At 43.7% G+C, this 14,089-nt stretch overlaps 1 protein-coding gene across 1 annotated transcript in view; it reads right to left on the minus strand.

Annotated features, from left to right (window-relative positions):
* LOC128831797 (dynein axonemal heavy chain 5-like) overlaps positions 1–14,089 on the minus strand; it is a 279,614-nt gene that overhangs the window by 199,267 nt on the left and 66,258 nt on the right. The window contains exons 22-27 of the mRNA XM_054018564.1: positions 13,134–13,341; positions 12,203–12,290; positions 11,960–12,083; positions 11,667–11,830; positions 10,331–10,423; positions 1,097–1,300 (exon numbers count right to left, since the gene is read on the minus strand). Of these exons, the coding sequence (XP_053874539.1) occupies positions 1,097–1,300; positions 10,331–10,423; positions 11,667–11,830; positions 11,960–12,083; positions 12,203–12,290; positions 13,134–13,341 (881 nt within the window). The remainder of the gene's footprint in view (positions 1–1,096; positions 1,301–10,330; positions 10,424–11,666; positions 11,831–11,959; positions 12,084–12,202; positions 12,291–13,133; positions 13,342–14,089) is intronic.

The following is a 14,089-nucleotide window of genomic DNA, read 5'->3' on the forward strand; positions in this document are numbered from 1 at the left end:
TAGGTAATCACTGAGGTTCGGCCCCTATTTATGGCCATGAAGTAGCTCCCCATAGGGGCTTTTAGAGTTGTCTCAATGGCAATCCCTGGTCTGAAGTCTGACTGATTGTGAAGGATCCAGAAAGTCAGCAGATGCCATAGACTGTTGGAGCTTGGTTGTCACAGTGTACTCTATGATTTTGCTTAGGAGGGGAGATTGGAAGCAGCCAGTAGTTAGAGAGATGGCATTCATCATGTGCAAGGATCAGACAGACTCTCTCATTCTTTAGCGTGAAGGAGCTGTCCTCACTAAAGGAGGCACTTATAACAGATGTTTCTCTGCACTGGCTTTCACTAATCAGGAGCTTCCTGGATCTATGTCACAAGTTATTACTTGCCAAGCCAGTCCTCAGAGTTCCACAAGTATGTGATGGGGCCAAACTCAGAGCAAAAACCCATCCACCATCCTGGACTCTGTTCTGTTTTAAAATCTTCAGTCCTGGGTTGTTTTTCCTGTATGCAGTTTATCCTTTCTGTGAAGTTGGAGGAAAGCTCCTTGCAGCAGCTGGTGCTTGTGTCTGAGGCCTCAGGGAGGATTAGCCAGTTCACTCTTTGGAACATCTCTGCAGGCTCTGATTTCCCAGAGGCAATGGTGGAGGAGAAGATGGTTCTTTTCGCTTCCTATACAGCTGAGGCACATTCCTGTAGCAAGTCCTTCTGCTGTTGTCAGAAAGATTCAGAGTGGATTTTGTGCTACCAACATTTTTTTTTCTGTCTTCTTCTGACCAGTAAAAAATATTACCTCACCACCTTGTTCTTCTGACATAGTTCATCAGTGAATTGTGGTCATTTATGTGGTCAGTAAGAAAGAAAGGGAAGTATTAGGGCTGAGATATCAACTATTATACTGTAAAATCTTAAGATATAGCAAACATGTACAAAAAATAAACCTATTGCTCCTAGAAAATGTTTGAGGGTGAAAAAACATGAGACAGTCAAAATCATTCACTGTTTACAGGAAACACAATTTATTAATATAACCAAAAGCAGATCATTTTACCCAGTAAAAAGTAGCACGTTTTGCAATAAAGTGAGATATATTAATATAGCTATTTAACCTGATTCCAGATGCTGGAGAATTTAGCAAAGCTCTTCAAAATATCCAGTGCCTCAGTTTTAAGAGATAAAATTATTGTGGTAAGCTGGATCATAGCTTTGTTCACATCCTTGTGTTCACTGATCTGTTTGTCCAAAGGTCTCAATGCTACGATCTTGGTGAGTTTGCTCTCATCACCCAGCTCAATGGCAGCAGTCTGTTCCATCTGCTGAAAATGAAACAGTAAACCTGCATCCAGTAGTTTTACTTAACATTCTACAACAAGAATGAGCAACTTATGACCGCAGATAAAAATAAAAAAAAAACACCCTTCATGAATAACCACTTGCTCTTAGGTGTCAGAGTAGCAGCCGTGTTAGTCTGTATCCGCAAAAAGAACAGGAGTACTTGTGGCACCTTAGAGACTAACAAATTTATTAGAGCATAAGCTTTCGTGGGCTACAGCCCACTTCTTCGGATGCATTTGGTTCATGTCACTGAATTATAATTCTATTCTTAAAGGTGACTTTGTAAAAATGGCTTTGTGGGGTTCCATGTTTGTGTCTCAATGATTTCTATAATAAATGTGCTCCATTTACAAGTAACATTATTGGGGGGGCGGGTCCATCAAACTGCTAGCCCTGCCATTCCTGTCTGGGCTCTGACAGCAAAGCTGAGTTCTTTCCTTCTTGCATATACAAGCTTCTGTAAGCTGCAGAGGGGTAACTGGAACATGGTAAACAATTCTGTTCTGATGATGCATAAGGAGAAATTGAATCCTACTCCTTCTCTCTTAGCTGTTTTCATGATGTAGGGTTTAGAAGAGAAAAAAGCAGTAAATCCTTTATTTTTGTCATTGAAATCAGCAGATATGACTAACTACTGTGACAGACCCAGACCTGTGGGGTACAGGAGGCTGGTAGAGGGCAAATATACTGGTCACTGGATGAGTAGTTTTCTGTTCCCTGAGTGACCAGAGAAGGGGCTGCACTAGAGTAATCAGGAACCTGCTAGAACCAGTTAAGGCAGGCAGGCTAATTAGGACACCAGGAGCCAAATAAGAAGAAGCTGCTAGAATCAATTAAGGCAGGCTAATCAGGGCACCTGGGTTTTAAAAGGAGCTCACTTCAGTTTGTTGTGCGAGAGTGTGAGGAGCTGGGAGCAAGAGGCGCAAGGAGCTGAGAGTGAGAGGGTATGCTGCTGGAGGACTGAAGAGCACAAGTGTTATCAGACACCAGGAGGAAGGTCCTGTGGTGAGAATAAGGAAGGTATTTGGAGGAGGCCATGGGGAAGTAGCCCAGGGAGTTGTAGCTGTCATGCAGCTGTTACAGGAGGCACTATAGACAGCTGCAGTCCACAGGGCCCTGGGCTGGAATCCAGAGTAGAGGGCAGGCCCGGGTTCTCCCCAAACCTCCCAATTGACCTGGACTGTGGTTTCTTCCAGAGGGGAAGGTCTCTGGGCTGTTCCCCAACCCACAAGGTGAATCTGAGGCAAGAAAATCCGCCAATAAGCGCAGGACCCACCAAGACAGAGGAGGAACTTTGTCACATTGGTGGCAGAAGTGGGATCTTGGGGTGCACAGGACAGCGGAAGAAGGAGGGTAATTTAAAAAAACAAAACAAAAAAAACAACAACAAAAAAGGGAGAGGGTTTATTTTTTTTCACCACCATGGATGACATAGTGCGGGCACTGATACAAGCTACGGCGGCCCAGCAGGAGGCTACCCATGTCCAGGCAGCCGCCCAACAGTAGGCAGTGCGGCTGCAGCAAGAGACTAATCGCCTGCTGATGGACCAGGCTGCTCAAGACCGAGCTATGTTGCGGGAACTGGTAAACCAGGTAAAGTCCCTTAGAGAGGTGAATCGCGGCCATGATGGGACGCGGCTCATACGGGCCAGACATTGGCTGTAGAAAATGACACGGTAGGATGATGTAGAGGCATATCTTCTGGCCTTTGAGAGGACAGCACTATGGGAGGCCTGGCCTCGAGATCAGTGGTCTGGCATCCTTGCCCCACTCCTGTGTGGGGAGGCCCAGAAGGCCTACCATGATCTGCCTGAAGAGGCTGCGGCAGACTATCCCCAGCTGAAAGCAGAGATCCTGGCCAAATCTGGGGTAACGACAGCAGTGCCCAGCAGTATCACGGTTGGAGGTACCAGGAAGACAAAACCCCGCGGTCCCAATTGTATGACCTCATCCATCTCGCACGAAAGTGGTTGCAAACAGAGTCCCCGAGTCCAGAAGAGATACTAGCAGAGATACTAGCATGAGGGGACTACCACCAGACCTTCATGCCTGGGTAAGCCAGAACGAACCCGCCACCTATGACGAGGTTGTTGCCCTGGTAGAGAGGCGAAGGGCAGCGAGGGAGCTGACCCGACCAGTTAAGAAAGAGGCACCCCGGGTTAAACTAGCAGCACCAAGCCCTAAAGTTTGGGTGATTGGGCCACCAGGAGGGCCCAGGTGGAAAAAGAGAGAAGCCAAAGGCCCATCAGAGGCCACAAAGAGTCGGAGCACTGAGGGAGAAGAGGATCGTGATGTTAGACTGCCCAAACCAAGAGACCGGGGAACGCAGAGGGCTCCATACAGATGTTATGCCTGCGGGGAGTGGGGACACATAGCTGCACAGTGTCCCAATGCTGAGGAGCCTATGCAGTGTAACGTGGGGAACTGGGCAGATCCATGCTCCCTAATCCACCTTGTGGGGGTCTCACTAACCCCACATATGTATACCAGACCAGTGAAACTAAATGGGGTAGGGACCACGGCACTGGTTGATTTGGGGAGTGCTATATCGCTTATCTCAGGGAAGCTCGTGAAGCATAGTCAGCTGCTACAGGCTAAACGTACGGGGACAACATGTGTCCATGGGACAGTTAGCTACTACCCCACCATCCCAGTAAAAATCGAGATCCAAGGGAACACTGCTGAGGTAGCAGCAGGTGTAGTCCCTAAACTCCCATACCCGGTGCTCGTAGGGAGGGACTTCCCAGGGTTTGGAAACTTACTCCCAGTAGGGAGATTGGAGAAAGATGGGGACCCAAAAATTGGTGAGGCATCCACCACAGATTGTCAACCCCCAATCTTCTCTGAAAGATTTGTTCTCCACTCCCAGACAGGGCAGATTTATTCTCCACTCCCAGACAGGGCAGAAAGACAAAAAGGGAAAGAAGGGCAGCTAAGGCCTTGGGAACCCAAATACTGACCAAAAGCCAGAGGGTCGCTCTTGTAGGTAGGCGGACCTGCGCAGCTGAAAAGGAGGCCACGCAGGAGGGAGACGCACCTGAGTCTGACCCCCCCACCCTAATGCTTCTGAACCAGTAGAGGCAACAGAGACTGGCCCCTAGATCTTGGGCAGATTAGCCCCGGGAGAGGAAATTTTGGACGGGACCAGGCAGAAGACCCAAGGTATGACAACATTAGGAAGGAGGTGACTGAAATAGATGGGGTCCCCGTGGAAGGGAAAATCCAGGGACCAGGACCCTACTTCATAATGAAGAAGGATCTCTTATACCGGGTTGCACCGGTACAGGGGCAGAAGGTACAGCATATCCTAGTACCTCAAAAACACCAGAACGCTGTATTAAGTCTTGCTCATAGTCATCTTTTGGGGGGGCATTTGGGGGTAGAGAAGACCCTGGCACGAGTCCTACGACGGTTCTTCTGGCCCAGAGTACATGAAGAAGTGCGGAGGTACTGTGCCTCCTGCCCAGAGTGTCAGCTGCACAGTCCCCGTCCCCACTTGAGGGCACCTTTAGTACCCCTTCCCATCATAGAGGTCCCCTTCGAGCGAATAGCCAGGGACCTAGTGGGACCCCTGGAGAAGACGGCTCGGGACCACCAATATATACTTGTTGTTTTGGACTATGCTACTCGCTACCCAGAAGCCGTCCCTCTGCGGAACACGGCCTCTAAAACTATAGCCAAAGAGCTGGTGGGGATCTTTGCCCGAATAGGGCTACCGAAGGAGATATTAACTGACCAAGGAACCCCATTTATGTCGAAACTAATGAAGGACCTCTGTACACTGCTCCATATACATACCCTGAGAACTTCGGTCTACCATCCGCAGACTGATGGGTTGGTAGAAAGGTTTAATCGAACCCTCAAGGCTATGATAAGGAAGGTGGTAAGTCGGGACGGGAAGGATTGGGACACCCTACCTTATGTTCGCTATCCGGGAGGTACCTCAGGCCTCAACTGGGTTTTCCCCCTTTGAGTTATTATACGGGCGTCACCCCTGTGGCATACTAGATATCGCCAAAGAGATCTGGGAAGAGGAACCCAATGAGGGGAGAAATATAATAGAGCATGTAATGCAGATGCAAGACCGGATAGCCCGTGTTATTCCTATTGTACGGGAACATTTGGAGAAGGCACAGCGAACCCATTACAATCGCCAGGCAAAAGTGCAAGAGTTCCAACCAGGGGATTGGGTTATGGTGTTGGTACCCATGGCAGAAAGCAAGCTTCTGGCCCAATGGCAGGGGCCCTCTGAGGTGGTTGAACCCGTGGGGGAAGTAACCTATAAGGTGCGGCAGCCAGGATGCAGAAAACAAGAACAGATTTATCACGTTAACCTTCTGAAACCCTGGCATGCACAACGGTCCAAAAAGACCTAACTGAGGAAAACAAGCCTTCCAAAGAGGTGAGAGGGTCTCCCGATTTAACACCAGACCAGAAGAATGAGGTGTCTGAGATGATCTTCCAGAACCAAGATGTGTTCTTGACAAAACCGGGTCGAACAACTGAGACATATCACCACATCATCACGAACCCTGGGGCCAGAGTAACAATGAGGCCTTATCGGGTGCCAGCGGCAAAAAGGGAGGAAATAAAAGCAGAAGTAAAAAAAATGCTGGAGTTGGGGATCATCGAAGAATCCCACAGTCAGTGGTCCAGCCCAATCATGCTGGTGCCCAAACCTGATGGCACCACAAGATTTTGCAACGACTTCCGGCGACTAAATGAAGTATCCCAGTTCGACGCGTACCCCATACCTCGCATAGATGAGCTAGTGGACCGTCTGGGTAATGCCCGGTACTTGACTACCCTAGACTTGACAAAGGGGTACTGGCAGATTCCCCTTGCAGAAGACGCAAAGGAAAAGACTGCGTTCTCTACACCAGAGGGTCTTTTTCAATATACTGTCCTCCCTTTTGGATACATGGGGCCCCAGCTACCTTCCAGCGCCTCATGGACAAGCTATTACGCCCGCATAACAGTTATGCTGCTGCCTACTTGGACGATGTGGTCATTCATACCCCAGACTGGGAAACCCACCTGGAGAAGGTGGAGGCAGTCCTTGATACCTTCAGGCCAGCTGGCCTTACAGCAAACCCTGCCAAGTGCGCTGTAGGGTTTACAGAGGCCAAATATCTTGGCTACATTGTGAGTAAAGGTTTGGTAAAACCCCAAGTGAACAAGTTAGAGGCCATTCAAAATTGGCCCCGACCAAGTCGCAAGAAACAAGTCCGGGCGTTCCTAGGTGTGGTGGGGTATTACCGACAATTTATCCCCCACTTTGCCACAAGGGCAAGCCCCCTGACAGACCTAGTGAAAGCCTGTGGACCTGATCTGGTGAGATGGTCTGACGCAGCAGAGGAAGCATTCACAGACCTACAGACTGCCCTCTGCAGTAACCCCGTACTGATAGCCCCTGATTTCACCAAGGATTTTATCTTGCAGACGGATGCATTGGAAGTAGGGTTGGGGGCCATTCTATCACAGATGGTCAGGGAGGAGGAACGCCCAATTCTATACCTCAGTCAGAAACTCCTTCCAAGGGAACAAAAATATGCAGTGGTGGAGAGAGAATGCCTCGCTGTAAAATCAGCCATGGAAACATTGCGCTACTACCTGCTCGGGCGCAGATTTGTCCTCGTGACCAACCATGCCCCTCTTCAATGGATGCAGCGGAACAAGGAGAAGAACACAAGGGTGACCAGATGGTTCTTATCCCTCCAACCTTTCCAGTTCCGTGTGCAACACAGAGCAGGGAGCTGTCATGCAACGCCGATGGCTTGTCACGTGTGCATTGTCTGGTGTCCCAAGCTGCCCAACCCCTTGGTGTTGAGCAGGGGGAGGGATATGTGACAGACCCAGACCAGTGGGGTACAGGAGTCTGGTAGAGGGCAAATATACTGGTCACTGGATGAGTAGTTTTCTGTTCCCTGAGTGACCAGAGAAGGGGCTGCACTAGAGTAATCAGGAACCTGCTAGAACCAGTTAAGGCAGGCAGGCTAATTAGGACACCTGGAGCCAAATAAGAAGAAGCTGCTAGAATCAATTAAGGCAGGCTAATCAGGGCACCTGGGTTTTAAAAGGAGCTCACTTCAGTTTGTTGTGCGAGAGGCACAAGGAGCTTGGTGCGAGAGGCACAAGGAGCTGAGAGTGAGAGGGTGTGCTGCTGGAGGACTGAGGAGCACAAGCGTTATCAGATACCAGGCGGAAGGTCCTGTGGTGAGAATAAGGAAGGTGTTTGGAGGAGGCCATGGGGAAGTAGCCCAGGGAGTTGTAGCTGTCATGCAGCTGTTACAGGAGGCACTATAGACAGCTGCAGTCCACAGGGCCCTGGGCTGGAACCCGGAGTAAAGGGCGGGCCCGGGTTCCCCCCAAACCTCCCAATTGACCTGGACTGTAGGTTCTTCCAGAGGGGAAGGTCTCTGGGCTGTTTCCCAACCCACATGGTGAATCTCTGAGGCAAGAAAATCCGCCAATAAGCGCAGGACCCACCAAGATAGAGGAGGAACTTTGTCACACTACACACAGGGAACAGATCTGCGGAATAAAAAGGAACCATTTTTACAAAGCCACTTTTCAGAGAACCAGCTTGGAAATGAAGCATTTTCTCTTTCCCTTTCCTGGAATTAGAGCCAGCTCCTTCCCCTCTTTGATGGTCATAGCGATAGAGAATTTATTTGGACAACCCTCAATCAGATACAGTTTTTCCTTTGACTTTCAACCTGAGACAGCTGGGGCACGGCACTGCAGGCCCCACACTCCTAGATATTCCAGTAGTAGCACCAGTATTTAAAAAACAAAAACAAAAAAACACACCCCCTACTGTATGTATTAACTATGGCTAGAAAGGACATGATTTCCACTGTCCAGCGAAGAAATGTCTTCTGTCTGCAGACCTTGCTGGAGCCCTAGGCATAACTAACAGTGTGAACCAAAGGCTGTGAACCAAAGTAGAACTGGTGCTGACACAACAGTAACATGCTAGGTATAAGCTAACATCAAATAAGCACATTCCTGACTGGAGAGGATGGCGCAAAACCACACATCTCTCAAGTAACTATGTTAACACATTCCTAAGAGATGGTACAAGAACACACCGACCCCTCCTAAAGATAAGGAGGGAATGACAGGATAATGGATAAGGATGTTTTGTTCAAACTAGTAGGTACAAGGTATAAGGGTGGTAACTAACAACATCTGGAGTGTAATACGTAACTTGTTTGTACTAACGTATAAAAGAAGTCATAGGAGGGGCATCTTCGTATTGGCCTAGGGGACAGCATCGTGTTATGCTGACTGAGTCTTTACCTTGTCACAGGCATGCATGGGTTAGCGTCCCTGTGACCCATTGGACTCATTGTTCAACTCAAGTGTTCAGACTCATTTCTGACACACATTGGGCATTAGGTTTGAAAGAAGCATGCCTTTGAAAATTGTCCATGTTTCCTGAATCAACTTATCTGAAGCCTGCTTTCCCTGTCCCTGTTATATACAGGGTTGCAAACCAAAAATGTGCCATGGAGTTTCTGTGTCTGATCCAGGTAGGACCAGTCCAGACAGTATGCGCCTCCATCTAACTTTTTAAAACCGCTACATCTGAGGGCTACATAGAAATACAATATTCTTCTTCTTTAAGCCAAAGCTATTGCCACTCCATGGTAATCTGGCAGGCCCGGCTAGTAATTATAACTCTGCCCCTAGAGTGCAGACATGTCACCTGCATGACAAGCCTAGGATCCACCAGCCCAAGGGAGGTTGCTCACAATGATTAATATTTTTATTGGATAAACTGGGTATTCGTATGTCCTTTTGGTTCCCTCATTTCCCTCCTCCCTTCCTCTTTTTTCTGGGAACCCATTGAAGCTCCTTTCGAAGCTTCAAGGGTCCACTTATTTTCCTATTTGCTCTCCACCTCCCTTTAAGAGCCATGTGCTGAACCAACTATTCCTACAGTGAGAGATCTGCACACTTCTCTATGAAGACAAAAACTAGATGGAAAAAAGAAAGTGTCTTTAAAACATCCGTTTAATTTAATCTGGTACTACCATCACTAAAATGCATTAACGATAACTTTATGCTTATTGCATAACATCACTACAAAGCAGAATTTTAAGGTTGTTTGAGTGCCTTAACTGTGCATTTCCATACCCTTACAAGTAGAGCCGGCTCCAGGCACCAGCACAGGAAGCAGGTGCTTGGGGCGGCCAATGGAAAGGGGCGGCACGTTTCAGTCTTCGGCGGCAATTCAGTGGCGGGTCCCTCGGTCCCTCTCAGAGGGAAGGACCGGCCGCCGAATTGCCGCCAAAGAATGAAGCGGCGCGGTAGAGCTGCCGCCGAAGTGCCGCCGATCGCGGCTTTATCTTTTTTTTTTTTAATATTTTTTTTTTTTTTCCGCCGCTTAGGGCGGCAAAAAAGCTGGAGCCGGCCCTGCTTACAAGTGTGGAGTTTGTTTAAGTTTAACCTTGACTATGACTGTCCTGTGTTTGTAGTGCTTGTTTTAGGGCAACTACAACATCCATGTGATGTTTTTTACTCTTACATTACTGATCGTATGTATTCTCCAGCTTAACACCATCTTAATACTGTTTTTCTCTGGGAAGATCAATAGTGTTTTATTATGCATAATTAGCTGCATAATAAAACACAGATGATGTTAGTTTTCTCCTACAGTCTGTAATAGCACTAACACTCTAACATTATTTGTAAAAATCTCTTTGTGTAAGCTAGTGCTCTTTTTAATATGGAAAATATTTTCAATAAACATACTAATAATGAATATGTCTTCTACTTAACTGATGGTTTAATGTAAAGATTTTACATAAATATATATATATGTTTTCAGTAAATTGTACAATCTACCTCACCAGAAAAAATCCAAAACTACAAGTCAAAAAATTAATGTAAACATAACCTTTCCTAGGAAATTTAGAAGTGTAAACCCTAAGTATTTAGTTTCTCTAACCATTCTTTTTTAACATTCTAAGCAAATTAAATTTTAAAAAGTACTCTACCTGCTGCTGTCTATGATGTAAATGAGCAAACTTCCACAGTGGGATATCTCTGGCCATCGATAATATGATATTTACTGCTTTGTTTACCACATTCTGAAAAGAGTAAAACATTCACCTTAAACAAACATAAAGATCAGTCCTCACTTAAAAAAAACCAGCCTGATTAATAGCAAAGCTGAAAAACGCACCTCTCATCTTTACATTCTTCCGCTTAGCAATGCTATATTCTAATAAGTGATATATTATAGCGCCCCCCAAATAATTCATATACTTTGAGAAAGAAAAGGGGTGTTCCATAATGTCCTATCCACAACAGCACAAAGTTAAACCTGTTTAAAAAAAATCATCTAACTTAAACATGGATTAAACCACATACTAATAATCCCTACACTTCTACATGCCCTTCATCCAAGGATTTTAACGAGCTTTACAAACATTAATTATACCTCATAGCACATTGTGGTTTCATTATTATACCCTGTTTAAAGAGGAATAAACAGAGGCAGTTAACGGAATTAATTTAATCTTATTTCACAACCATCATAGAGTCCCTTTATACATTTATTTAGTCTAGTTACATACATTTGTAGCTGTACAAATGATGGCATCATACAACCCTTTCTATCTACAGTATTTAAATTTATTTTTTATTATCTGACTTCTTGTTCCCAGACCACACAGGCTGCAAATTAAATCGGACTGAGAATTCTAAGATTGATTTAGGGAGTGGCAGATCAAAATGTTGCTAGGCTGCCAGTCACGTTATAACCAATTGCTTTTGGAATCAGTGTAAAGTGATTCACGTAGCAGTTGATTTTAAGCATGTGCTTAAGTGTTTTGCTGAAATAAAAGGGGATTGCTCATATGCTTAAACCTAAGAACATTCTTAAGTGCTTCACTAAATCAAAGCCTCATTGTGTAGTAACTGATATATAGCTGTTATTTCACACTTATATAGTCATTGAATATTCTTCAGGAGTTGTAAGTAATGGGCGCAACCTGAGTTTTTACTGATTGCTTTGAATTCAACTTCTTTGGTTTGTACACCCTCTTTGAAAAGTTTTCCTTTTTAAAGTAGAGGATTATAGATGAGAGGTGTTAAGTTTCCAGTAGAATTATTGTTTTTATTGGACAGTATAACATCTTGATTGATGGCTTCAGTTTTCTAGTTTCTCAAGATACCATCTTGTGTACCACTGATTTTTTTTTTTAATTTTGTCCTATTTTTCTTCAGTTCTATTCTTATCTGAGGTTAAATAGACACACCTTATTTAAAAAAACAACATATTTACATAAGTTGTAAATTGTGATGTGCATTTGTTTTTGTTGATGTTACCTGAATATCATCAAGACTTGGCCTCAAGACAACATTTGGAATGGCCAATTGAATTTCAGCTTTGAATAACGGAACTCTTTGATCTTTTATGAACTTGGTCATCTGATATTTAGAGTTGAGAACATGTAAGCGACGCCTTAAAGCATCTAAAGAAATCCTGGTGCCTATATAAATAGAACATTTTAGAAAAATTATAGTTGTGACCACAAGTTCAGAAATTTTTAAAATATTATAAAAATATGTCATATAATTAAAAAAATAAAAGTAAGTATAGTTTAAAATGCAAAACCTACATTTGACTAGAGAGTCCGTATTTTTCTGACAAAGCTGCCCCATCAGGTTATAGTAACTACAGGACAGACATTCCTGGCAGCGTGTTTTCTGTTTCATATCAAGATGTCCACAGGCAAATGAATCCTGAAAAGTCACAGTGAAACAGCAAACAAAATAAAAAGGCTCCAAATAATTCATATTTCATAAATGAAATATAAGCAGCTTAAGAAATGCTTCGTAATTATTTACATTTTAGATCTTACCTGCAGATTGGTTTTGTCTTCCGGTTTCAATCTGTGCTTCAGAATGTCTATCAATTCATACATGGAACGTTCCACTTGCTGGCTTTGTCTACAAAGGAAAGTTATGGATTTCAGGATATAACCACCCACAAAAGAAATGGGGATGCCCAAAAGAGAAGAAAGCCTACTACCACTCTGGTTTTCAGAACACACTATATTAAAGGGTGAATGCGGAAATACTCCTAAACTGTTCAGTTCGCTTCTACTGCCTGGATGTACTATAAAATAACCAATGGATGTTAAAGTATCCTGGGATATTTTCAGCATCCTATTTTGAAGATTGCAGTATATCCAATACAACTAGATCTCCTGGATTCTTTGAAGAGCATCAGGTTTTTTTCCAGCTTTGGTGAGCAATCATAGACATACATTTCACCCAGGTTGGGCTTATCAGGATGATACAGCAAGCTAACCTGATGTACAGACCAAACCATACAAAAATTATAGTAGGCTAGAAGAGAGACAGCCTTTCATCATTCTGACATGCAAAGAACACTTAGATGTGTCTCAGTGGAACACAACTGAACAAGTATTACATGATAATGTAAAAATGCAAAATATTATATGCAGCACCTAGAGAGGGGAAGAGTCTATCTTCTAGTCCTAAATCAGTTAGTTAACATTAAGAATCAACTTTACTTGTCATTGCATAAATAATAGGTTGCTCTGAAGTTCTCTAACCAAAGGAAAGGAGAGTAAATATCAGTCAAGCAAAACAGGAAAGAAATAATATAAATGCTTTATTTTTGTTGCATTTAAGATGCCTATAGATTTTGTTGTTAAAAGTTCAGCTTGGTCCAGCAGTCTTATTTCAATAGGGATTAAAAAGCTAACCATACTATTTTAAATCCTACCATTATGGGCTCTACAAACCACACATGAGTAGACTTACTGAGACAGAGTTTCAGCAGCTGTAGCAGTAAGTTTTTCTGTCCTTTCCAGGAAAGCCAGTACCTCAATGGGATCATCTTCGGGTAGAGTTACAAGAGGAGTGTCTGACATATCCTGCAGAATTCTTTCAATTCTGCATTCCAGAGTGTCAGAAGCTTCTTTGACTATATACCCCACTTCTTCTAGGGAATTATAAACTTTCTTGAGGACTAAGCAAACAGAAAATAAAATGAGAATCTACAAAATATAGCACATGAAATCACTTTTTAAAATATCATATTATATTGGAATACAAAAGGGTTATCTTTCTAAATGTGAATCTTAATTAATGATTACATACTGAATTAAAAGTCTGAAACCAAAGACCTAATGGGTCTCTGTGCATCTGAATCTTTAAATAAAACTGTTTTGCAAGAAAAGGACATAATGAAATACTTAGTATTATAAAAATACTATATTAAAGAGGCAAGTATCTAATGGAAAGGATCAATAACAGTATACCAGAAATAAAAGGAATGTTACTATTGAAAAGTTATTGCATCCTTCACACATACACCTACTTTAGGAAAAAGCAGATCTGTTCCATATTCCATCTAAACTATTCAGTGAAATTCAGTATTTCATCATTCAAATCAGTTTATGGGCAAAATTCCTCAAGGCAAGTTAGTATGTAGATTATGCCACTGAATTTCTTCTTACAAATATAAGATTGAATTTATCTGAGTCCTCTACAAGCATTGTGAGTACTAAATCATGCCAGAGAATGGTCTCAGAGACCAGGGAGTAGAGTTTTCCTCTAACTTTTCAATCTTTTTCAAACATTCATCTTCCCAATCCTCTTATCCACAAACCATTGATTTGCAACCAAGTACTATACATATTTTTGTTTTTTAATAAGTCTTTTGTATTTTTTTATTATGAAGAAGAGGAAAAATAAAATCACATAAAAATACATTC

This window comes from Malaclemys terrapin, chromosome 2 (genome assembly GCF_027887155.1).
Source record: "Malaclemys terrapin pileata isolate rMalTer1 chromosome 2, rMalTer1.hap1, whole genome shotgun sequence".
In the NCBI taxonomy this organism is placed as follows: Eukaryota; Metazoa; Chordata; order Testudines; family Emydidae; genus Malaclemys; species Malaclemys terrapin.